Source organism: Pristis pectinata, chromosome 18, assembly GCF_009764475.1.
Source record: "Pristis pectinata isolate sPriPec2 chromosome 18, sPriPec2.1.pri, whole genome shotgun sequence".
Taxonomy (NCBI): Eukaryota; Metazoa; Chordata; class Chondrichthyes; order Rhinopristiformes; family Pristidae; genus Pristis; species Pristis pectinata.
In genome coordinates this window covers 25908502-25934859 of record NC_067422.1, presented here as the reverse complement: position 1 = coordinate 25934859, position 26358 = coordinate 25908502, and the positions used below count along the sequence as shown (strand labels likewise).

Sequence of the window (26358 nt, the reverse complement as noted above, 5' to 3'; positions counted from 1 at the left end):
AGCATTCATTCACATTAAACAACTAGTCAATGTAGAAACCTCTTTTGAAATATTTAATTGCACTTCAGAATTTGAAGTATATTTTTGGATCTTAAAAATTGTAATTGACCTCACAGAAGTTGCAGTAAAGTTGAGACATACTTTCATATTTCATGTTAAGAAAAAGTCTATCTGCCTGTTGTAATCTGCTTCCGAAATTCAATCCCATTGAGGAAAAAGGAGTTAAATCTTACAAGAGGTTGTTGAAGTTCAAGTTTCAAGTTCGAGTTCTATGACTGAAGATATAGCATAGGTAACTAAGGATCAATTTTGACCCCAGCATTTGTGGGATTAGGGCATTGTCTTAATATTGATTGAGAATTGGCTCATAGATAGAAAATGTAAATAATGCAGTGTTTAAGGGAACAGTGATTTGCTCCCTGCAATTTCCAATCTATATCAATGACCTGGATGAGGGATCCAAGTGTTGTGCATCCAAGTCTGCTAATGATATAAAGTTAGTCACAGAAGTAAGTTGAGAGGAGGATTCAAAGAGGCCTGTAAAGTGATGGTAAAGACATTTATGTGTTTGAACAAGAAAGAGGAAAGTGGATTATCATGTGTGAATTTGTTCTTTTTGGTAAGAAGAAAAATCTAAAAGAAAAATATTTTTTAAAAGTACTGAGAAATCACTGACTGCTGGTGTAGGAAGAGATTTAGGTAGTTGTACACGATCATAAGAGGTTAAGATACAAATAGTGCAATACACAGGCAAAAGTTACATTAGCTTATGTTACACAGGTATTGCACTGTAAGAATAAAACATGTAAAATTCATAAATAGAAGCAGGATTATGTTAAGCAGATCTGTAAACTTGTTCTGCCATTCAATGACATGACTAATCCTCCACCTCACCCTCACGTTCCTGCAGGATTACTATGTTCCCTGATTTCCTAGGCCTATAATACCTGTGGAATTTGAACAGAGAATTGCAAAGATTCACAATTCTCTCCTTGTTTTGTCAGAGTGGAATGGGCCTATAGTCACTGGAGTGTTGAAGAATGAGAAGTAAACTTAATGAGCTTTATCAAATTCACAGAGGGCTTAAATAGAAACAGACAATTCTGGAAACACTCAGCAGGCCAGGTAGTATCTGTGGAAGGAGAAATGGAGTTAATGTTTTAGGTCAAAGACCCTTTATCAGAACTCACAGGCTTGACAAGGTAGATACTGAAATGTTGCCCTGTTTGGCTGTGAGTTTGGATCTATAGAACATAACCTCAGAATCAGCCACTTCCGGCTGAGATGAGCAGAAATTTCTTCACTTATAGGGCTATGAATCTTTGCATTTCCCTTTCCATCAGTGGCACAGTGACATATCTGGGGGGGCTGTAGCTTCACAGCGCTAGTGTCCTAGATTTGATTCTGATCTCTGGTGCTGTCTATGTGGAGTGACCAGGTGGGTTTCCTCCAGATGCCCTAGTTTCCTCCCACATGCCACTTAATAGGTTAATTGGCTACTGTAAATTGCCCATCATGTGTAGGTGAGTGGTAGAGTCAGGGAGGAGTTGATGGGAACCTGGTGAGAATAGGTTACAAGGAAAATTAATGGGGAAATGGGATTGCTTTGTGAGTCATCATAGACTTGATGAGTCTAAGTGGCCTCCTATTTTGTAACAAAATATTGGAAATATGGAGATAGAGTCATAGAGTTATTCAGCTCGCAAACAGGTCTTTTGGCTCAACTTTTCCATGCCGACCAAATTGTCTACCTGAGCTAGTTCCATTTGCTGGCATTTGGCCCATATCCCTCTAAACATTCACCATTCATGTACTTATCTAAATGTCCTTTTAACATTATACTTGTACCTGCCTCTACCACTTCTTCCTCAGGTAGCTCATTCCATATACCCACCACCCACTGTGTGAAAATGTTGCCTCTCAGGTCATGAGGCCTCTGCTTCTTTATTCAATTAGCAAATTCAATGGGATTGATAGATTAGTCATTGTTAAGAAAATTAGGAATCATGGAAGTCAGGATTCGCTCACAGGCCACATAGGCAGGCCCTTTGGTCTTGTCTCCTAGATTCCATCTATTAAGTTTTAATTTGTCCCACAACATTTAAATAATTTTGGAATTCAGAAATGACACCATTAACTATGTTTACATCACACCTTCCAAATTATGTGGTTAGGTTATTTTTTTGTAAATTGAGCAAATTAAAAATTATTAATCTTGGATGAAGCACATAAACATTAGATAATCTGAAATGTGGTTGTAAATTGGCAGGATGGTCTTTGTACTCTACCCCGCTAATGCTGTTACCTTGCTCCCAAACATGTATAAATTCTAAGAAATGACCAAAGTAATTTTCTATTTTCTGTTTCTCTGAGTTAAATTACTGGCTGACCACACCCAGAGAAACTGAACAAGCTACAGAAGGTCCACAGATTCTAGATTTATTTTGAAAGGGGAAAAGCTAACTGGATAGTATTATTGAAAGGATGGCAGTGAACTTCATATAATACAAAGCACAATCCATGCTGATGTTTGGGCTTCACATGACACTCCTCCATTTTTCTTCATCTAACTCTATCTGCATAACCTCTCACTGCCCTCTCATTCATATGCTTAAGTGTCTCTATACTCTTCAATTCTATCACTCCATATTCTCACCCATTCTCATTTAACCATTAACAGGGCAAGGGAGTAGATAAAGACAATGTAGTAGATGTTATGCATCTATGTTTCCAAAAAGCATTTTATCAGGTGCAACAAAGTAGATGTATGAACATTGGGAACAAGTAGCAGAGTAGAAGATAACTGTGAAAGGATCTTCCATCTGCATGTTCTATTTGATTTACCTGTGTCTATTGTGTATTGAAGGCTCTCAGTTCTCATCCTGATCACGTGGAACTATTCTATCTGTGTTTACTCTAAGAAAATCTTTCCTAATTTTTAAAGCCCTCGATTAGGTCACTTCTCAACTGTCTTTTCAAGAGCCCCTGTCAGTTTTTTTCTTTCCTCTTACGCCTGTCTTTGGATTTCTGTAAACATCTTTGTAAATCCTCTTTGCACCTCGAGTGGTGCTTCCATATGTATTTTTAAAGTAAAGCAACCAGAACTGTATGCAGTAATATAAGAGTGATCTAACCAAGGTTCCATACAAAGTACGAATAGCATCTTTATTTTTCAATCCTAGCCCTCTAGACATAAACACCAGTGCATGGTTCATATTTTCTATTGGCTTAATAACCTGTTCCACAGCATCCAGTGATTTGTACATAGATCCATTTATTTTTCTACCTCATTTAGATTATTGAAGTACAGACAGTCCCCAGGTTACTTTAGGGTTCTGTTCTTGAGAACTATCCATAAACCTGTTTTTTTTCTATATGTCAGAAACAATTTCAATGAGGATTGATTGACATGAACATTTATTTATTGTCTTCCCCTATATAGTTAAAATGGTACAAAATCAGAATGTCCCACATCCAAAGGCTAGTTTCAATGGCCTTAAAGTATTAATGGATGTTACACTGATAAAGTACTTTACAAGAGAAGAGATTCCCTTGTCAGTTTCCAAAGCAAGTCTCTTAAGTGGCCTTCTACTCTGAACTGGCAATGGTGTCTGCTTGATTACTATGGGGAGGTTACATGTGAACAGTTTTTGTTTGAAGACTGTCTTTTGAATTAATTAGCTGATACCCCTATTCCATGAGTCCTGAACATATTTGCATTTCTGTAACTAACTTTCCTTTCTTGAAAAACTCTAAAAATTTATGGCAGAACTTGTGTAAAGTAGGATTTGCATCAGTCAGATCTTCCATAACCCAGACAGTCCTGTACTCTTTACTTTTCTTATCTGAATGTTAACTGACCTGCTTTCATATGGCCTTCTTTATAAACTTAGAAATTGTTTTTCGGATTCCAGTTGAAATTATTAATATAAATTATGAACAGTATTGGCATTTATGTATTTTATGAAAACAAAGCACTTGACACAAAAAATTGCACTGCAGTGTCATAGAGAACTGGCAAATTATGACACTTTGGTGTAAACTTCAGAAAGTTTTGAAGAACTTTATTTGAGATTTCCAGCATCTGTTTTTGTTTTATTTTTGCCTCTGACACTGAAGCACTCCAACAGCATTGCATTGGAATCTCAGGCTAAATTCTGTGCTCTAGGCTCTGGAGTCAGAATTGAAATAATTTCTACAAACTTTAACTGAGAAGGTCGAATTTTTTTACTGAGTCGTGACTTATACCATAAATATCATACTTAAGCTATTTTGTTTAAATTAATTTTATTGGTTAATCTTAAAAGGAAAAATCCAAATAGAATCTGATTTCAAAAGTTAGTAAATTAATTTTAAATTTCAAATGCATGATTTCCAGAGGAATTAAAATTAATAATTTTGAATTCCAAATGCCTGTTTGTTCACATGCCTTCACTGCAACCATCAGGCAGGAGGTACGTAAGTCTAAAGTCCCACACCATCAGGTTCAGGAATCGACCTGCACAACCCTAATCCTATCTCAGCAATAGAACACTCCAGACCACCTCTTGCACTAACATGAATTTGTCTTCATTTGTATCTTTGAGTTGTTTTTTGCACTAAGGTCTTGTTTTGCATAATCTTTTTTTTCCCTCTATCTTTACTGTCTTGTATAATTTATGTATAATTTATATTCTGTATGTTATCTGTACCTTCATGCCTGTGAAGCTGCTGCGGGCAAGTTTTTCATTATACCGGTACCTCACCTTACTTGGGCACATGATGATAAACTCGACTTGACTTGAAATGATCATTCACATTAACTGCAAACCTATGCTTTGGCAGCTGAGGAATAACACAGCTAGGCAGAATTAGATAGGTACTTGATAAACAAGGGGTTGAAACATTGCTACAGGTGGACAGGAATGCAGAGTTGAGGTTACAATAAGATCAGCTACAACCTTATTAACTGCAGAGCAATTTGAAGGGCTAAGTGGCCTTCACTTGCTCCAAATTTATACGCTCATACTTTCAGCAGGATCGACTTTGCCTCTGCTTTACCTCAAGTGACAGCTCACAAGTGCCAGGGGAGGAAAATAATTGCTGCTCAGTTTCATTAACCTTAACAGTGAAGCTCGGCTTGGCTGCTTACCAGAAGCTTCAGATGTGATCTGGAAGTATTTTGCATGCTAATATTGCAGTGCTGCACATTGTTACCCATCATTATTTGACAAAACTTAAATCCCTTTTTACATTCTTATTGATTGCATCCAATATTTCTTTTGAGGTAATGACAGATCATTTCTTCACAAATTGCAAATAGTCATATATATGGCAACAATTGGTGTTCAGCTTGATCATTCTGGTCTGGAACCTCCACATCAATGAATAGCAAGATTGTTAAATTCTCCGTTAGACTATTCAGAGTCCAGGAATTGGTAGAAACTTCTCAAAACCATCATTACCCTCTTTATTGATCATCATTTGCAGTGAACTGTTAAACAGGTTATATTGTGTCTTTCAGCCCATATTAGGCCACCAGAGATTAACTCAGGAGTATGAAAATCCATTGAAAATCAAGGCTGCTGACTTGCTGTGAAAGGTAGTATGATAGAATGGTTCAGGATAACCGATCTGGTGTGGATTAAAGATATAGCATGGTGAAACACATGGGATGGGCAAGTGAAATCATCTACACCTTGGAATGACTAATGGGAGGGGGCATTACAGAAAGCTGGAATAAGCCATAAAAAGGCAATAACCCTCTTGATTGGAACCTTAAAATGTGATCCTCTGTCATCACCATTTTTCACTCTACTCTCTTCAACTTTATCTTTCAGTAGTAAAAGCATTACTTAATAAAGAAAATGGCAAAAACTGTTCAATCCAGAAAAGTTATGGACTAGCAACAAGTGAACGATCACTTGTTCAACTAGCTTTTTTTAAAACCCATTTTCCTCCTCCTATTTACATCTCTGCATGACAGACTTTAATAATAAGTTTAAAATTGCAGAGGGCAGTTGAGTCGAGGGAGGGGGGAGTGGAGGGGGGAGGCAGAGACAACGAAAAAGATGGCGGCATATATCATCAAGGATACCCACCATCCAGGTCATGCCTTCTTCTCGCTGCTACCTTCAGGCAGGAGTTACAGGAGCCTGAAGTCCCACACCACCAGGTTCAGGAACAGCTACTTTTCTATAACCATCAGGTCTTGAACCGACCTGTACAACCCTAATCCTACCTCAGACCTGAATGTTGTTTTTCTCTAATGCCTTGTTTTGCAGCATCTTTTTCTTCACTGTCCTACATTATTCATGTATAACTTATGTTCTGTGTTGTCTGAATCTATGTGCCTGTGATGCTACTGCAAATTTTTCATTGTACCTGTACCTCAACACACTTGTGCATATGACAATAAACTCAACTTGACTTTAAAGGGTAGAAACCAGTAGAGAATCAATGACACAAGTAGTGGCGCTGTCCACTAAAAGAAAGCAGTAAAGATAATTGAGTAACTAAAGGTGTGTCACAGGGAATGTAAATAGCAGAAGGGGAGAGAGAAGAAAAACTAAAGGTGTGAGATTCAAGGCTGGAAAGGCTCATTAGCCAAAACTGCTGAATTCAGTGTTAAGACTGGAAGCTTCCACTGTGTCTAGTCAGAAGACATGGTGTTCTTTGGGCTTACATTGAATTAGCATGGATCAGATGGAAGGCTGTTCTCATTTGTCTCTTCATGAAGGTAACTAAAATCAGAATCAGAGCAATTTAGAATGCACCCACAATTCTAAAGTTGTATTTCAATGAGGAAAGTGTAATTTTATTTCAGATGTGCACTAAATATAAAGCTCCAATGCACCATGATTATGGAAAACAATTGACGCTGCCCAAATATGAAGGGTTGCAAGAGCTGGCCACAAATATCAATGGCAGAGGTCTGGGACACCAGAGGGTTTCACTATCACATCTTTTTACCTGAGGGCATTTGAGAACTAACAAGAATCCAAGCTGAAAGGATAAAACAGACCAAAGGAAATGTACAAATTATTATTTTGACATCTTGAACACCTCATAATACTTGATGACAGAGAAACAAAGGACAATTTGTTGCACAGATAAGCCAGTATTATTTATTTTCATCATTATTCAAGTACATCAAACACATATGACTGCACTTATATGCAATAAGGCATTTTCTGTTAGCAAACATCAAAAACAATTCCCCCCCCCCCCCCCCACCGCACCACCAAACTTTACTGAAGTTGCACAAGGAATTCTGCAGGGGATCTGTGCACACAGGATAAGAACTATGTCATATTTCATTATACTGCACTATGTAAACAAGAACAGATTTCAAAGGGATAATAAATTTAGCAAACTATTTGCTTTTCATTACATCAAAGAACTGTACAGCCACAAGTACATAATTTCCTTTTTATTTTGAGAAGTGCCAGAGTTTTGTTTATTCCCCCTAATTCCTTCAAACAGTGGTTAACTTTGGTGTAGGACTGTGGTCATGAACCACACTGACAAGTAGAATTTTCTCTGGCGTTGTACAATAATAAATACCCTGCTTAAAGCTGCAGTGACCCACAAATGATCTCACAGCAACCAGTAATATTACCCAGCCATCAAGAAAAGCATTCAGCCATTTGGAGTTGAACATTCTTACCTAAATTCAGTAATTTGGAGAAGTACTCAACCATATTAGAGTAAGCTCCAGCCTATTAAACCTCATGCCTTTTTAAGCTTCAATGGAGAAAATAGGGAAAAAAAGCATTTGCACTTTTCAAGTTCAACTTTTCAAGATTCCATTGCTGCAATCCAGTCATAACTGTATTTTCAATGACATACTGATGTTATGATACCTGGAGTTCATGCAGGTATGCCTATCTGAAGTAGAAAGGCTGTGTGTGGGTAATGTAGTGTTGGTATATACATAGAACATCCAAAATGAGGTGTCCTTCCCATTGTTAAATATAGGTTTCTTTCAGAGAATTGTTATAGGCTTCAGTTTGAATTTCCCCTTCTTAAGATGCCGGTTATTGATATAAATGACCATTGCCACTTTGAGGTCCTGCAGCTTTAAAACAGAAAAGCTAACATATCATTTCACATTGAACATCCCCACAACCTCAACAAAAGGCCACATATCATTTTATTTTAAGTGTTGCAAAGTCAATAGCAATTTTAGAGCACTGATAAAATAGTCAAATCCTATGCCGTTTCTAATTTTGTCACATCACCATGAAAAAAAGCTATTTTTAAGATGTGAAGCTGTTTCAGTTCCTGAAGGGCAATGCTAATGGTTATTTCAAAAGAAGCAAAATAAGGTCAGTGAACTCACATCAGCTTCACAGAAAAAGCTAACTGCAATATATGCAGCTCAATGACCAACGTATGAAGACATTAAAATTTAGACATTGATCTGGAGCCCGCACTTAGGAAGATGATCATACAAACAAAGTATAGTGGGTGAATTTAGACAATGTTGTTTTCTATCAACTCATTCTTACTAAAGGATGGTAGAATGTTACCTTTTCAAGACCTTTTAAAAGGATGCTTATGATCCAAAATACTCATTTTTGCCTCTCCTAGCATGCAATAAGTTCTATTCCAACCTCCCATACTTTTATTTCCCATTTATATTCACTACAGTTTTCTATTTGTGGTCCCCTTTTGCATTTGCATAACTTGTGTCACTGTTCAGTAGCAGAACACTTGTCAATACAGTGAAATATTAGCATTTTGTTTCATACTTCCAGCAAACTGTAGTTCATGTTAATTCCAGACAATATATTTGCATTTAGTGTGGCATACTAAGATTTTCAATACATTTATAACATTCTTTGAACATTTAAAGAACAAAGCCTATCTGTACTAGTTTTCTGATACCTTCAGCTATAGTATAATGAAAATGAGTAACTTTTGACAATACAGAAGGGCAATGCCTCTGCATTTAGGAACTGAAGAGGAATATAAGAGACTGGTTCTGGTACACTGGCTTTGACTGCTGTTGTTTGGACAGGCTGCAGTGTGGTGGTGATATCATGCACCCAGCACACTGATTTGCTGCTGTCCACTGCTCATTACTTCCACCAAGGAAACAAAACTGTTGCGGATACTGTCAGTATTACATGCTGTTTGAAATTTTGCACATTAGGAAAGTTCTCTAGACTTCACACAGCAAAGAAACAGCGACTGCTAATAGCTGCACTTGAAGCATTATACTTTCACACTGCAATAAATGAGACCCAACACGGGAAATTTCAGATCGCTGTTAATGAGACCCAGGAAGGAGACAGAACAGATGTGAATCAGGAAAGACCACAAATCAAACAGAAGAATAGTGACTGGCTGCAGCAAAGACTGCATTACAAAATTTGACGTGCATCTGAAGCCTCGTTGAGCTATAGACAGTATCTAAAAGTGAGCATTCAAATCATCCCTCACAATTGAAGCCTCATTAAGCTGCAGACAGTATCTCATGGTGAGCATTCAAATCACCCCTCACACCTGTCCTAATAATGCTGCCCCTAGCTTGCATTAACTTTCAAACCTTCACATTAATGCTAGAGAAAAAACTCCTTCCATAGAGAAATATTTAGACAAAGTAAATCCTGTAGAATTAAAGCATTTATTTTACCTTCTTGTGAATAGTAATTCTCCAGTGAGATGGCTATAGGTTATGACAAGGAATGGTAAATATGTAGCACCATTGAAAATTTTAAGTTTTATATCTACATGAGTAAACTATTCAAACTTGTCAGCTATTAGCAATTATTTATACAAGCTGCACTTTTTTTATTAAAAAACAGCTTACTAGCTATAATTTTACATGCGCTTTGGTTAACATATTCTATTTAAAATAAAGTTTTGTTGCAGAATTTGGCTTCAGCAAAATATTTTTTTAATCGTAAACTGTTAAAAATGAATGTTCTGTAGGCACTTAATTAGCTTGCAAAACACGGCTTCTGTCAAAAAAGCAAACAATACTATGTACATATATGTAAAAAGTGTTATAAATAGGTTTTAAACCATAGATACTATATACATCTTCAAATTAAAACAGTAATGTTTCTTTTATTCCTCTAAAGATGGCATCATACGGATTGCGGTGATCTATCGTAGCTCATTCGCGCTTTCTTAGAATGACATAGATGATTCCACTGCACAAGGCCAGGGGAAAAGCAATCCATGCCAAAATGTAGGAAAATCCATAGTTCCCATCATAGCGTTCTCCGTGAATGTGCGGGTACTGCACCGTATATATCGCAGCTCCACTCATCACACAAATGCCTGCAAAATAACAGAGAGTTTTGTTTACAGCCTGATTTATTTTGCAAAGTTATTTTTAATCTTGGGATTAAAACTGAATAACACTTGATAACACAATATAAGCATATTAATTCTCTCAAAGTAGGTAGGATACGACAAGAAGCTCATTGGATTCAACAACCAAAGTTTGGGTTTGTAGACAGACTAGAAACTGCTGAATTCTGGCAAACATTGCAATTGTAACCCAATCCAGGAAAAATGCCAGTTTTACAATCTGGTCCAAATATCGACTTGGCACTGATACCTCACAGTTCCAACAACCCAGGTTCAACGCTGACCTCCAGTGCCGTCTTTGTGGAGTTTGTAAATTGTCATGTGTTTCCTCCACATGCACTGATTTGCTCCCACACCTAAAGACATGCTGGTTGGTTGATTAATTGACCCTCATGTATAGGCGAGGGGTAGGAAGTGAGGAAGAGTTGATGGGAACATGGGGAGAATAAAATGGGATTGGTGTAAATGGGTATCATTGTATGGTCTAGCCTGCTGGGCATGTCCCATAGCCTAACCATTACACAGACAATGAAGCTTAATGTTATTCCAGTAGCAATTTAACAGCCACATTTAGTCATCTGGTCTCACCCTATCAAAGATATTCCCTTTATTCAACCATCCCTTAACTTCTCTGTTACATAAATCTAACTTGTTATCTCTCCTTACCAATTCTGATATAAAATCAGAGACCTGAAACATTAATGGTTTCTCATTTCATGGAAAAGAGAAACCATTAAAGCTGCCTGACCTGCTGTGTGTTTTGAGTATTTTTGTGCTGTTATTTTAGAGAAAATAGGTGTTTGATGAGTGGTGCAAAGTCAGAGGGGCAGAGGACCTGTTTCCATGCTATGAAGCCATGACTTCAAGTAGATAAAACTGAATGATGTGTAAAACTAGCATGGAAGCTGATTTTGCCCGTTTCACCAATGAATGGTTTCGGTTAAAATTACTCTTAACACTTTGCACTAAATAAGAAGTTAGTGTTAATCTGAGTCAGGGCCTAAATTTACTCCAATGACAATAAGTCAGGCTCTCTGATGAAGGGACCCCCCAACACAGTTCCACAATGTTGCCCCTCCAGAAAAAGTTAAATATCAATGCGGCATTAAAGTGGATTTAGAAATTGCTTGAGGTGTCTTGTTTGCATTGTACAGACAAAATGCTTCTCAGACAGGCTAAACATGAACATTTTAACCTGCTGGAGAAAATCTATGAAGGCATATGATCTAGGGAAGATGAGATTATTGCTGTAGCTATCGATGTAAATTGGAGGCAGCATGGCTGGGAATGGTGTTACAGACTAAATATAGCAATGGGCTCTGTAACCTCAAATAAAATCTATCATATTCCATCAGGTCCATAAAACAATCAAGTCAGTCCTAAAGAAAAGTTATGATCAACTCCAGAAATGTTCCTCATAAGCAGCCTTGCACCTGGCAAGAATGGACACCTTATCATGACACAAGTCCTTTATTCACAAATCTTCAGAAAATACACTGTGGTTTCTTGGAAAATCTCCAAAAGGCAAATCTTGTGAAAATTCAGGACCCAAAGCATTAACAGAGACTTAACTCTGACGTAACAAAATATACAATGCAATGTATAATGGCTACCAATCGTATTAAAAAGGTCACTTCAAGGTGTGGAGTTATGGCTGGTTCTGATTCAATCAGCCAATATTCCAAAGATAAACTAGCAATTTTACAGGTTCCCATTCTACGCTACCTGTTCCCTCAAAGATGTTAACTTTACTTTGCAGATTCCAATGGGTCCAGTGAGGGGCTTGCCAGAGATTTTATGCAATTCAACCTCTGACATATCCACCATGATTGGGAACAATTTTGCTTCTACCAAATTGGGAATGGAACCATTGTAAAGTACTGAGTTTCCAGAATACCTTAAACCTAAAGCAATGCTCAGATTTTAGTTTATTTAGTTTAAACATGTACACCCTTAAGTGGATAATTGGGAGGCAAAGAATGAATTAATAAGTGTACCACTGTTTTGATTCTGGAACAGACACAGAAGTATTCATTTAGTATTTTATTGTTTCTCTCTCTTGTTCCTATGTGTTTCCCACACAATGAATGAAGTTTGTTTTGATAATTTGGTGGAGGGTAAATTAGATTATAAATGGAACATATTTTATTTGTTAGAATCTTCATATTATCCATGACCTAGAAACTCCTTTTTCAGGCTGCATTATGTTCTTTGACGATGTTCCTGTGAAATTCCCTGGGCATCTTACCATGTTACAAATGACACGTTGTTATTGTTGTTATCCAAACCCACTGAATAGAAATGAAAATTGAAGCTGTGTGCACTGCCACAAGCAAGGCGAGTATTTATTTCTATGCAAGCCTGAGAGGTAGACGCACAATAGCACTGCCAACATCAGGGAATTTTTTTTTATTAAAAGCATATATTATCATGTTCAAACATAATTCAACCAATTGAAATCAACCACCCACAGATGCTGTCAATCACTCAGGAAGAAACCTTTAACAAAAGCAGCATGCTAAATCTGTACAGCATTCAGTTTTCTGTTCAACTAAGTCTTTACAGTTCCATAACAAAAGAAAACTCCATCATTGAAATTGTTTTATTCTCAGTTACAATGATTGTTTCTCACATTATTTCCCAGAATTTGTTGCTGAACTTCATGCACTATAACTTAATTTAGAGTTCCAACTTGGGATGGGATCAACGGTGCACATTTTGCTGCTGTTGGTTATTATCTTCCTATTTGCTTGCGTTACTAGCGACAACAGAAGATGTAGTGTCTTGAGTGCATGAACAAGATATGCTTAAGGTCTCAAAAACACCAGAAGCTAAATGCTATGAAGGTTGTTGCAAAACCAACATTCAGCACCTTTACAGGATAAATGCTGCATTTAAAAATGCACATATATCAGTTACTTAAATGTAATAACACCTGTCTTTCATAACACGTTGCTGAGGTAATGCTGAAATTCCAGTATGTTGGAACCTTGCTTCACAGGATCAATTCACAATTTAAAGAAGCAAATTCTCCAGAGGTTTTTAAGTCTGCAAACGACACCGCTGATATGAAGGGGTCATTCTTAAAAGCAAGGATCATCAAGTTTTATCTTCAGATACAATTCAACCAATTGAAGCCTATCACCCAGTTATTGCATCTCTGAGATTGAAACCATAATGAAAGGTGTTGACCAAGACCCTATGCCATTCAGTCTTTTTAAAAATAATTCAACTCCTTTCACTGCAATAACTAAAGTAAACATCACTTCACTATTCAAATAATTTGAATCCAGGTTGCAAAATATATAATTGAAACTGATGATTTCTTTCATTCGATTATTCTTAACTAATGCGGTAAAAATTATAAATACAGAAGTCCACAGGTCTGTGTCAATTCTGCATGCACATGTGTTCATTGGTGGCAAGGCTGTGGAGAGAGTCTCCAGTTTTAAATTCCTGGGGGTATACGTCACTGAGGACTTTTCCTGGGCAATACACACCTCAGCTGTCATTAGGAAGGCACAGCAACACCTCCATATTTTAAGGAAATTGAGGAGAGCCAGACTGTCTCAGAACATTCTGGTGAACTTCTACCGGTGTGTGGTGGAGAGCATCCTGACATACAGCATTACTGCTTGATATGCCAGCTGCACTAGGAAGGAGCAGAAGGCTCTGCAGAGGGCCATCAAGACGGTCCAAAATATCATTGGGACTCAGTTACCAGCGATGGAGGACATCTATCAGGCTCGATGTCGGAGCAGGGCTACCAGCAATGGAGGACATCTATCAGGCTCGATGTCGGAGCAGGGCTTTAAACATCATTCGAGAACCAGCTCATCCTGCTCACTACCTTTTTAAACTACTTCCCTCTGGTAGGAGATACAGGACAATACATGCACACACTACAAGAGTGAAACACAGCTTTTTTCCCCCAAAGCTGTTAAATTGTTGAACATGGACTGACACCTCCTATACATACATACATACACATACTATATCTTACCCCCTTTACTGGATGGACTCATCGTGGTGTTAATTAATATACTGATATTGATATGCCGCTGATTATCTTTATTATTGTTATCACGGTTCATTTGCACACTACCTTTTTATTTTTTTATACGTTATATTTGTGTAAGTATGTTTGTTTTATTTTATAGTTATAATTGCTCTTATCAATTTACTGTTTTGGTTTTTATTAGGCAAGGGAGTGCCATCATAATCTCATTGTGTTGTTGCAACAGTACAATGACAAATTAAGAAATGACAATGACAATACTAATCCATTGGAAGGTAAGAAATCATCCCCTTCAAAACTTGGTAAATTGGAGTTTAAGGACAAGGAGAAAAAGTAAACATTTATGCCTAGCAACGGCAAACTGAATCCTTCTGATAGGAGTTACATCTCATATCTGGTGCCATTGGACCTTGATCATTCAGCTGCAATGAATCTGTACCATTTTACTGGCACAGAGCTAGCATAATAAAATTGTTTGAAAGAAGTTGAATTTTGAAATCATTATCAATGATTTTTAAACCTTCATGATGGTGTATTTGATTTCTGCATCTTTTGATTTGTTCAATACATCATGTTTATCTATCCATCAAATGAGTGCAGCAGAGAGGGATCTAAGTGTTTTCGTGCATGAATCACACAAACCCAGCTGGTCCAACAAGTAGTTAGGAAGGTGAGAGGAATTTTAGCCTTCACTGCAAAAGGGGTTGGAGTTTAAAGATAGGGAAGTTTAGTTGCAATTATAAAGGGTGTTGGTGAGGAATACTGCACACAGCTTTAGTCCCCTTACCCAAGACATGGTAACACTGGAGGCTGTACAAAGAAGATTCGCCAGGCTAATTCCTAGAATGAGAGAGTCATTCTACTAAGAGAAACTAAATAGTTTGGGCCTGTATTCCTTGGAGTTCAGAACAATGAGGAGTGACCTTATTCAAATATATAAGATCCTAAGGGAGCTTGACAGAGTAGTTGTTGAGATGTTTTCACTACTGGGAGTCTCAAACAAGGGGAAACAACTACAACATAAGGGGCTGGTTATCTGAAACTGAGGTACATAAAAATTTCTTCTTGCAGAGGGTGGTGAATCTCTGGCATTCTCTGCCCCAGCTGGTGGTGGAAGCTGGATCACTAGAAGTATTTAAAGTGAAGCTGGATAAATATTTGATAGATTGAGGAATAGAGAGGTATGGAAAAATGGCACAAAAGAGGAGTTGAGGCCAGCATAGATTAGCCATGATCATATTAAATGGCAGGGCAGGTTAGAAGGGACTGATGGCCTACTCCTGCTCCTATTTTCTTGTGTGCTTGTTTATTGTGTATGAAGATTCACAATGCTTGAACTTCTGATTTTTCTTTGGAGACTGGCTTTTCCCACATCACTACTTTCAACTCACTCTGCCAACGCTACGATTCTTGTATTTGAAAGCAGTCTTATGCTTGTTTTTGGAGACTTCAGAATCCATATCTTCATCTGTTTGTTTTTTTTTTGTGAACATGGTCTTGACACTAGGAGTAAACTCTTGCCACATATTAACATGTCTTTATTGAACTACAGAATTAAGTTCATTAGCTTCTATTAATATTTGACAACCACTGATGGTTTGGCAAAATTCTTTTTGGGGGGGGGGGGGCTTGGTTACTATCGGTCAGCTCTGTTGGGTAGGCCACATTATTCACATGCCTGACATGAACTCCTGAAACAGACACTCTATTATGAGCACCGTCCCAGATGAGACTACCAGATGTACAGAGAAAATCATTCAAGGATGTGATTAAAGCCTCCTTGAAAAATGCAATATCTCTACCAACTGCTGGGAACCTCCAGCCCATAATCACCCAAAGTGGAGGGGGGCCATTCAGGATAGCATTCAGTACCTTGAGGCTACACACTAGCAGCATAAAGAAGCCTTGTAAAAGTCATCGACCATTTAGCAAAGTATCCACTATGTTAAGCATTCCCTACCCCATCTGTGGAAGAGACTGCTGTTTGTACAATGGCTTCATCAACCGCCTCAGAACCACAAACCTGTAGTCGAAGCAAATCATCCTCAATCCCGAGGGACTGCCTAAGAAGATCTTCCACTTCTAGTCTGTTGTTTTCAATAATGATGTCTATGCTTCAAGGATGGGTTAATGATTTGCAGGGAAAAATGATTTAAAGAAAATTGTCAACTGGTTTGAGCATTTCTGAAAGCACCTGATCCAACTCATTCTCACGAGTTCCATAATAAAAGGACAGCCATATATACTCGTGTTATGTATCACAGGATTGCATACCATTCAGATAAGGTCAAATTCTCTTCTAGCAGAATCCAGCCTAATTAAAGCCATTCTTGCTGACCTTTTTGCTATTTAGCATGGCAGACCTATTTAAAAATAAATTGCCAGATGCAAGTGTTCAACAAATCTACTGAAATAACAACAATATTTAGATCAATGTGATCTTTCATTTAATCTGTTTAAGTTTATAACATTAGAAATACCTTTACACTTGTCCTTTATTGATGACTAAACTTCTGTTGCAACATTCTTATCATAACAAGCCAAGTCAATGGGAGCTTAACTGTCCATTCAATGGCAGTCCATAATTTCACCCTCTTATGGATATTCTCTTTGTTCCATCCATTGCCCTCCCTGATCATCTCTGTTGCTCAGTCTAACTTGCTTTCTCTCTTTTTCAGTTCTAATGAAGGGTCTTCAACCTGAAGCATTAACTGGTCTCTCTTTCCACAGTTGCTGCTTGACCAGCTGAGATATTCCAGCATATCTGCTTTTGTTTAAGCCTAGCCAATAGCCATTCTGCTAAAACTAGGTCAATATACTTACAGTTTAAAAAGAATCTTGCATGCCAGCCAACTAATGGTAATTCTATTCATAGCACATTCTTTGCATATTCAAATACCTCCACCTTCAGATCTCCACAACTACAAACTTGAACTTCATTGCAATATTTCTCATTTCAAAATAAAAGCAAACTGTGTGATATTTAAGGATGCTTCTTCAATTATTAAAATTTACAGCACGAGACCTTTTCAGAATCGCAGTCTATTTCTCGATCCCTCCCCATCCCACCCCTCCACACAGGCAGCTGTGCCCACCCATGCACGCACACATATTCCACAGCACAGCGAATTAAAAAAAATCTCAGTTTCAAAATAAGTTGGTCTGGGGCTAGTTACTGCAAAGTACAGCTGAGTTCCTATATATTTGTTGCTCTAGAACACAAAAATATGAATAACTATGTTGAGCTTGTGCCCGACCAAAGCACTTGCACTATTCTGGGATCTAAAACTTCAGGAATCTGCTCTGCACTCATATTCTACATTACATCTCAGCTATCAATCATGCCATTTCCAGATCACATAACACCAGGCACAAGATAATTAATTTTTAGTTTATTGTTGGGCGATTCCTGGAAATCTTTAAAATGTAAAGGAAATAACATTCATCAATTAAAGCTGTCGGACACAAGTTTTACTCATCAGACAAAGACAGCTTTCTTGTTTGACATTAGTAATTTCTAGGATCAGGCCAATCCAAAATTTCTGCACTATTATTACTGAGAGCTCAGAGGAAACAGGTGTGAAAATATACAAGGAAAACAATTATTATTGCCTTCATATCAAACACAATCTATCAAGGGAAGCTTGTTACTGTGGCAATTTTCTAAAATAGGCACTGAACAATATGGAGAGGTAAGGGCTAGAAACTGCGCAGCACTTGCACCACAACTAAAATGGTGCTGTAAAGGGAACCCGCTCCTGTTTTTACCAAAGATTCTGAGAAATGATTTTCAAGGCATAATGCATGTAAGTGATGCCATTCATAGGCTCTTTGCACGGTTCCACTTTAACTGCTTGCAGTTTGAAGAGTGACATGCACAGCACTAACTTAACTGCTGGATAAAATGGAGGTTCTCAACTGCAACCATTGGTGAAAGTAACCGGGTGTTTGTGTGTGATCCAACGTAAGAATTCGAGGAAGGATGTGGACGCAGGTATCCTGTTTCTCCAATGCTTGGCTTGACATCTTGATAGAGAGGTGCACATCCAAAGAGAAGATCGAAATGGTCTAAGAGCCATAATTGGAAGATCTCACCAGCAAAGTTCAAAGAACCCTTGCTTGTCAAAGCAGTGGAGCTGAACCCGTGTTAGCTTTCCATAGCGTACACCAAAATGATGGTCAGGTAAGGCCCATCTCTCTAAGGGGTGCTTCCTTCTGTCTGTGGCTGTTTTCCTGTCCACACTCTAAGCCATTTCCTTGTCACATTTCAAAGGTCCAAAGTTCCAGGGCAGGTGACCTCACTCCAGCAAGCACTGTATGTAGACATCACACAGGCGGAAGACTGCCACTCAAACCCATTATGCGCTGCGCAAATGAATTTCTAAACTCACATAATTTAGACAGCAGTGGATGTGTGCTAGTTAACTAAGCTTGTAGGTATTTAAATATCCAGAGGTCCAGCTGCAAGCATTCAAAGCACTTGAACGAATTCCCAGCTTCGGCCTCAGGCTCTTGTTTTGATCATCTCTGCGAGATGTTTCTGCTCCCCCAGGAAATGCAATGGATGCCAGTGGTGGGTAACGCTCAGTTTTATTACAGGGCAGGCTCGATGGACAAGCTGGTGTTTTTCACCTGTTGTAGAACTGTGCACTGCAGCTAGATTGTCAAGTCCTCCACCTTTAAAGATATTCCAGCAGAACCAGTTCTGGCACACAATCGTTGAAGGCAACCTCGCACCTTTTGGCCAGAGCACAAAGCAGAGCTGTGGCAGCGTCCCTACATCACCCAAATTATTCAGGGAGTTTCATCAAAGGAGGAAACAAGTTACAATTACCATGAGTCAATGTTTAGCAAAGTGGAAGGCAGGGATAATGTATCTGGAATGCCAGGCAAGTGATTTGTGCATATCATTCTTCACAATGTACAACCCATTAACTCAGAGACCATGCTCATTACTGTAGAGCAATTTAATGCAATGAAAAAAATTCCTCCAACAACAAAATTAGGAAGTAGCTGCTTTACATTGTTACATGGACATGGTGAAAATGTAGATGGTAAATCTTTCAACTTACCTGCAAGTAGCTGAAAGACTCCAGTGATGTAAAACCGACCTCCTTTCTGAAGTGCAAATAGCTGGCAGAAAAACAAAATCACCGAGAGGAAGCTGAAGATGACTGACAGAATCATCATTGCCTGAACAGCCTGCAGCCATTCTGAAAATACAGGCCAAAAGGAAAAGTGTTACATGGTATCACAAAATCCATTTGTAAATTCCTAATAATTTCACTCCCTTACAATTCTACAAATGTTGTAGTAAACAAAATCATCAGTTTAAACAGAAAGATAAATATCTATTGGAGGCTGCAGTATTGCACTGGACTATCGCAAAATTGAGACTTGAAGTGACACCCAAATTCAAAGCAGGAATAGGGCCCTCAGCCCCTTGAGTCTGCTCCATCATTCAACAAGATCAGAGCAGACCTGACCGTGACCTCCACGTTGCCACCACCACTAACATTTTACCACCTTGCTTATCAGGAAGTCTATCTAACTCTGCCTAAAAATATTCTACAACTCAGCTTCCACTGTCTTTTGAGGAAGAACAAACTTAGCATAAAGGGTATGAAATCCACATCAGTGCCAACAGGTACTAATTGATCTTGTGGAACAAAAAATAACTGCTTCTTTCCCATTATTTCTGTTTTTCTGGAGGTTTCCTTGGGATCGAAACCTCGGGCTACACTTACTGTGGATGCGGACAAGGTGGAAATGTCACGTGTTTACATTAATAGTTACTAGCTTCCTACTTCAATTCCCTGCTCAAAAGCTTGCTCAGTTCTCCAAAACAGGGCATTGAAGGAACGTAGGCCATCAGCACCACTGTCAACTTCAGCTGTAAACTGTTTACCACAAGGGCATGCCCCCATCTACAACAATCTTGGATTTTTATTTTCCTTTTCATGACCTCTAGATTCCACAATTACTGAATTATTCTCAAGCGTGGGGAAATATTGCAGCCAATTTACAGATAGCAATATTCCATAAACACCAATGGGGAAGATGGTGCCTGAGATGTGCTGCCAGGGGTGATGGTGGAGGAGGCAAACATGAAAGAGGTGTTTAAGAGGTTCTTGGATAGCAGAGAAAGGAGGGATATGGACCATGTGCAGGCAGAAAGGATTAGTTTAATTAGGTGCCATTAGCTTAATTAGTTCAGCACAACATCATGGGCCAAAGGCCCTCTTCCTGTTCTATGTAGGATACAGAAATTCTACACAAGGTGATTGAAGAATAGATGTTGGCTAGGACATAAGGAGAACTATCGTTATCTTCTTTGATTAGTTCTGTAGGACCTTTTACATCAGATGGAATAGGCAAACAGGGTCAATGACTCCACCTTCAACATCTTTTACATTACCATACCAGCCTGGATTATGCACAAATGTCTCTAGGGTTAGGCTTGAACCCATGACCTTCTAACTCAGGGGGGCAAGAGCAATGTCATTGTGTAAAGGTGGTACTTGTCCAGTGTTGAGAAGAAAAAATTGCTCCAAGTTCTTTCAGTTTATTGGAGGGTGAGATTTCAGACATTGGATTAAGGTTCCAAGTATGACAGCACTATATTTTACAAAAACGTAATGCTATGCATATGTCCTTGATTGTCCTTTAGCTCAAGTTTGTTGGCTGATATGGCAGAATTTAAATACATTTAGCAAAATGACATCACACTGTCAGAAATATACAGGTACTATTTAGCCAATTGCTCAGCATATTGTGTTTATCATTTGAGTTACACAACAAAAACATCAAAAAAGTTCTACTAACGCTTAATACTTATCAAAACAGCAATAATTTATACAAAAAGGTGCCCAGACTGAATAACTGATGGAGTTTATCCTGTTCTTAGTCAAAGCATTAATTGTCACCCTACTTTGCTGGCATTTTGCAACAGTGGCTCAGAAAGATGATCATGAATTGCAAATTAGAGCTTGGAATTCAGAAACCAAGGCCAGCAACAATCATTTCCTGAAGGAGGCAGTGTGTTCAAAGTCTCAGATACACAGGGAGCAGTGGTTTGTAGGAAGTAAGATCATTGAATATTGGAGACAGCAGGAAGCCCACTTGCCTTTGTAAGGGAAGGTTAATGTTCTGGTGAAGAGTTTCCAAACAAAACATGAGCTGGCGTTTTCTTTCTCAGCAATGACAGCTTTTATCTCATTCTCTTGTTTATATGGACATTTGGTATTCCAAACCCGTTACAAAAACATCTCTAAAGGTCACAGCAGATTCTCATTTCCACCTCCGATGATGCCAGTCTAACTCCTACAACGGCTGGCGCAGTCACTCTGCCTCCCACCCATTCGGCAGCATAATATGCAGAGCTTCTGACATCCAAATGAGGAGGAGGCAGATGACGGAATGCTACCTGCAGCAAGTGACATTAAGCAACAAATTAGCACCAAAACTGCTGGGGTAATTATCCATGTTAAGCTTGTAGCAGAGTATGTGTAACAATGTACCTGCTGCACTAAAAACTTTGGATACTTAAGTGTCAATCTATTATTTCTTCACAACTACAAAGAAAATGAGGCAAATCTTAACCAGTCTGCAGGATTGGGGTTTTTAACCAGTTTTCACGGACATCAAGTTGTCAAGAAAAGGCTATTTAAAAAAAACTAGTAGAATGTTAGCAGAACTTATCATTTTTGATTTTTTAAAATGTTTTTGCTGTGTAACTCAAATGATAAACACAATATGCTTTGCTTAAAAGTGGTGACAAATGCCAGTATTATTACTGGGACTATTAATGTTGGAGTAAATGGATTTAGCAACTTACTGAATACAAAAAGCAAAAATATTGATTCCCATTTTAGTCAGCTCAAGTTGTTTTATTTTAAACAGACTGGATCACTCTTGTTCTGAATGTTGAAGGAATATTATGTATATTTGTTTCTGAGACTACATTATGACTGCAGCTGCTTGGCATCCCTCTGTTTGCCACCAACCACACTGCATTTTTTATTCTCAAAACAGAGGCCTTTTGATGTCGTGAAATTAATTGAAGTCCTAATTATATGTTGTTTTTCAACTCTACTTGTTGCAGACTGAATTTTCAAATTATAATGCTCACAGTGAACTGTGAAATGAATAGAAGCACAATAGTACTCCACACCTAATTTCACTGCAAGGACATTTTGGAAATAAAATTGATCACAATCATTTTGTTTGCAATGATGTTTTGAGTTTCATTTCATGCAGGTGTGGTATAATACTCTATATTCACAATTATTAACCATAACTAAGTAATATAACAATTTTCTTAACAAGTTGAAAACAAATTGATGAAGTGGTTTGATATTGGGGATTTCCAGTTCCAAAGGTGATTGCATTAAAGTGACCATAATCTGTTGGAATGGCATAGAAATCAAAATGGCCCTAAAGTGACCCTTCTGTGTTTTCTGCCAAGCAGTATTAAAAAGGATTTGACTTAACAACTAATGAAATATTTCTGAAGTGTGGTCATTGTTGTAGAGAAATTGTCATTTTGTACATGCCAAGCTCCCATAAATGACTGAGACAGCATCACTAAAACAAAAATGTTCTTGTGATGCAATTTATAGATATCAGTAAGTTCACCCTTCTTATTTGATCAGTCTCAAAGAATTATTTGCATCTATCAATCAAATTACGAGCAGTATGGTTAAATTCAACACTGAACTGTTTCTACCCTCCCCAGCAAATCAAGCTTTAAAAACACTAAACCACTATAATATTCAGTAAGAAAAGTTTGTTCCAATTGCAAGAATTAGTCACACAAATGCCTTAATATTTTTCAAATTTATCTTGCATAAAAAGGAACTCGGGAAAAGATTTTAACCAATAGAATCGACTGGCATTAAATTAATTAATTATTTGTTGCGCAGTTAAATTCGAGCAGCCAAAAGCCTGGCTCAGGAGTATCATGTCATATTGCCAAGGGCGAAAGGCGAGAGAATAGAAGCAACGTGCTAGAAAGAAAAATTAATTGGAACTGAGTGGATTTGAATGAATGAGATTTCTGCCTACGTTGCGCTGCTGCTGCCTAATCCCAGCCCAGCCCCTTACTGCAAAGTGCTGACTCTGCAGCACCAGGCGTTGCCAAGATTCTCACATGGGACCATTTCAACGCACTTTCGTAGCTCGACCGCTAGGCGCCCCCAGACTTCACGACCTCGCAGGACCGCGCCCACATGATCTCTCCACCTTAAAACACTGTCCAAGGCGAGCTGCAAGTTTACTTGGTTTCAACTGAGCGGTGTTTTACCCCGTTTCTTTTCCATCAGCAAACGTTAAACACAAACGATCCCCGAGAGACTAAGTTTGCTTCAAGTTATGCGACTTGTCTTTGCTCTAGACGAGCAGATTCTGAAGTTTACATTGGGTTGGAAGGAGGGGAACACACTCACCGTTCGTAGTGTATGGCAGGCAGTTCCAGGACTCAAGCCATGTGCAATTCTGCCAAATATCTAAACTATTGTATTCGCTGTAATACCACCAGGACTGTACAAAGAAAACAAACATCACACTAGATCAAACATGTCTTCTGCAGAAGATGAAACTCAAGCCAAGTTAACCAAAAATTTAGGGTCTATACAGATATAATTTTTGAACAGTCTGAAATCAGCAAATGGAAATCTTAATTTAATTAAAAATGCATTAGGTTTCGTAACTCAGAACGCCCTTTAAACTAAAATGGCACCACATTCATTAAAAACCACGCAAATACTTTACTGCAATAAGGGATCTATGTAACTCTACAATATTATCTCTACTTAGAAATTGTGAACAACCCCTGTGGGCATTAAGTTTCTGAAACGAATAAAAAATAATCTTTAACGAAAATATACCAAACTTTCAATTGCTTTGAAAATCAATATATTCCGAGGTTGATCGATGACTAAATCTGACCTTGTGCATGACTTTTAAGCCTTAAAAATAATTCTAAATAATCTTGAGGAGAGCGAAGGGGACACGAAGTGTACTTTTACAACGTACATCTGTCAGCCTAAACCCAGAGAAAATTTCAGCTGTACTTACATTAACAATAGTAGAAATAAGCAGCAAAACCAGTACGGTCAGATGAAGCACAATGATACCCGCCAACAACACGATCATTTTGATGTTTTTTCAAGTTGAAAACTGAAATGGAGGGAACCGAGAAAGATGGGGGTGAGTTGCCTGTGAACTGTCTGGAAAGAGCTGCGACGATCTCTAGCGCTTTCTTCCCACTGCAGTGATCTTATTAAAACCAGGGCGTGTCAGTAAGGCAGGATACGGAATGTCCGATAGAGGACGCCCCTGGTCCCATGGCGGGCACCGTTAGATCGGGAATAAACCACATTCACTTGCACCGTTTAAACCGTTTAATCTTTATGCTTAAAAATGTTCACCTACGACGAAAGTTTGCATCGGCTATGGTTATGTTGTTCTTATCTAAGAATATTAGAAACCTACCCAACACGAGGTGCTGGATACAGTTTTCCAAGGCAACAAAGGTCAAATATTTTTTAAAATTAAAAACATGCATTAGAATGCTACATATTTTCTCCTTGTTACTTGCAATATTTCAGAGCATTATATTCCTCTAAATGCAAATCCAGGTTCAACAAACAGCTAATTTCTAAACATGCAGCGAGCTGGAATCACCAAGATAAAGATAATGTCCCTTTTTGCAATTTGGTCACAGAAATTGCAATATCGGCCGTTTGATCCATTCATTTCAACAACAACAAAATAAACCACCAGTCATGGTTACACTAACCCTCCCAATAATTAACCATGAGCCTGCTAAGCAACCTGATGGCTCTCAGAGTGAACGAAACAGAAAAAATATAGCCGTTGGGAAAGAGATCTCGGCTGTGCCAGCTTCAGGGGCCGTGTTTTTCTTAGTCCCAAACCCAGTGCGCTCCTCACAAAGGCGCCATTCAGTCAGAGAACAAGTCAATTTTTGACACCCAACATTCAGTGTAGATTAAAATATGCAAGCGCGGGTGATCATAACCAAGTACTAAGGCAGCAGTCTCAACAGAAACATTAACCTGCTGCCACCAACCCCCTACCCACCCACCCCACTAACTCCAACGGCGTTTTACAATCAATAATCGATATATGGCATGGAGCCAGCAACCAATTCGTTAAATAAACAAATTGCAACATGTGGCAAAACCCAACAACATCTGGGAAGGTGTTTCAAATTCCACTCGTGGGGTGACACAGTGACGTCTTTGAGTTAGCCAGTAATGCATTCATATTTGTTGCAGAAGCAGATGGACAAGAATGCTTATAAATCAAAAATTAAAATGGTGCAAGAAGATTGCTTTCGCTCAGACGGCCGCTCCTGCACACCCGCCGCGCTCTGCACCATGACTATTAAAAGCGCGGCTATAATTAAAAGCTCGCACTAACTTTCTTGGCTTTTCTCGGAGTCGAGAAAGTAAAAGTGTTATTTTACTTCATGAGACGCATTATAAAAACAGCAGATCGGCTGGAAATAGCAGGTGTGTTACCAACAACTTTCAGAAAGTGTTTGGGTGTCCCAGACGATCTTGTCAAACTTACTTTCCAAGAGTTGTAAGAACACAGTTGAATGCATTCAATTAAGAAGAAAAATCTTTAGTTGTTTCCACCGAGAAAAGAGCAGAGATCCAACTTACTCTGTAGCAGATCCTTAATAATCGAGCTCTGTGTGTGTGTGAAAGAGAGAGAGAGAGACCTCAACGTTAACAGCAAAGTCCCGTCAAAGAAACTTGAAGCTAAAAAGTGCCCCCTTTAGTAAGGACCAACGCCCTGGTTACGCACGGCGCCTGGGGTGTGTCTGCTGCCAGTTTCCAATCCCCGGCAGCGTGCGGGAGGGGGGCCGGACACCGGCTACCGGGGATCACCCGTCATCGGCCGCGCTGCTCTCCTGTCAAGCGAGAGGTGGCAGGCAACCGTCCCAGCCACGGTTGGGGCACTCACAAACAAACTACAAACAGGAAATGCCAGAGTTGCTG

At 38.7% G+C, this 26358-nt stretch overlaps 1 protein-coding gene across 3 annotated transcripts; it reads right to left on the bottom strand.

Moving 5' to 3' along the window:
* Positions 1–7085: 7085 nt before the first annotated feature.
* pmp22b (peripheral myelin protein 22b) lies at positions 7086–26156 on the bottom strand. 3 transcript variants are annotated; one of them, XM_052032838.1, is made up of 5 exons: positions 26020–26156; positions 24404–24505; positions 23773–23866; positions 19399–19539; positions 7223–10275 (listed from the first exon to the last, which is right to left on the bottom strand). In XM_052032838.1, exons 2-5 carry the CDS (start codon positions 24479–24481, stop codon positions 10109–10111), a joined length of 480 nt encoding a protein of 159 aa, XP_051888798.1. In that variant the 5' UTR covers positions 24482–24505; positions 26020–26156; the 3' UTR covers positions 7223–10108. The 3 variants fall into 3 exon arrangements, with proteins under 3 accessions (XP_051888800.1, XP_051888798.1, XP_051888799.1); XM_052032839.1 differs by lacking the exon at positions 26020–26156 and adding an exon at positions 25163–25181; XM_052032840.1 differs by lacking the exon at positions 26020–26156 and having other exon boundaries at positions 7086–10275; positions 24404–24582.
* Positions 26157–26358: the final 202 nt, after the last annotated feature.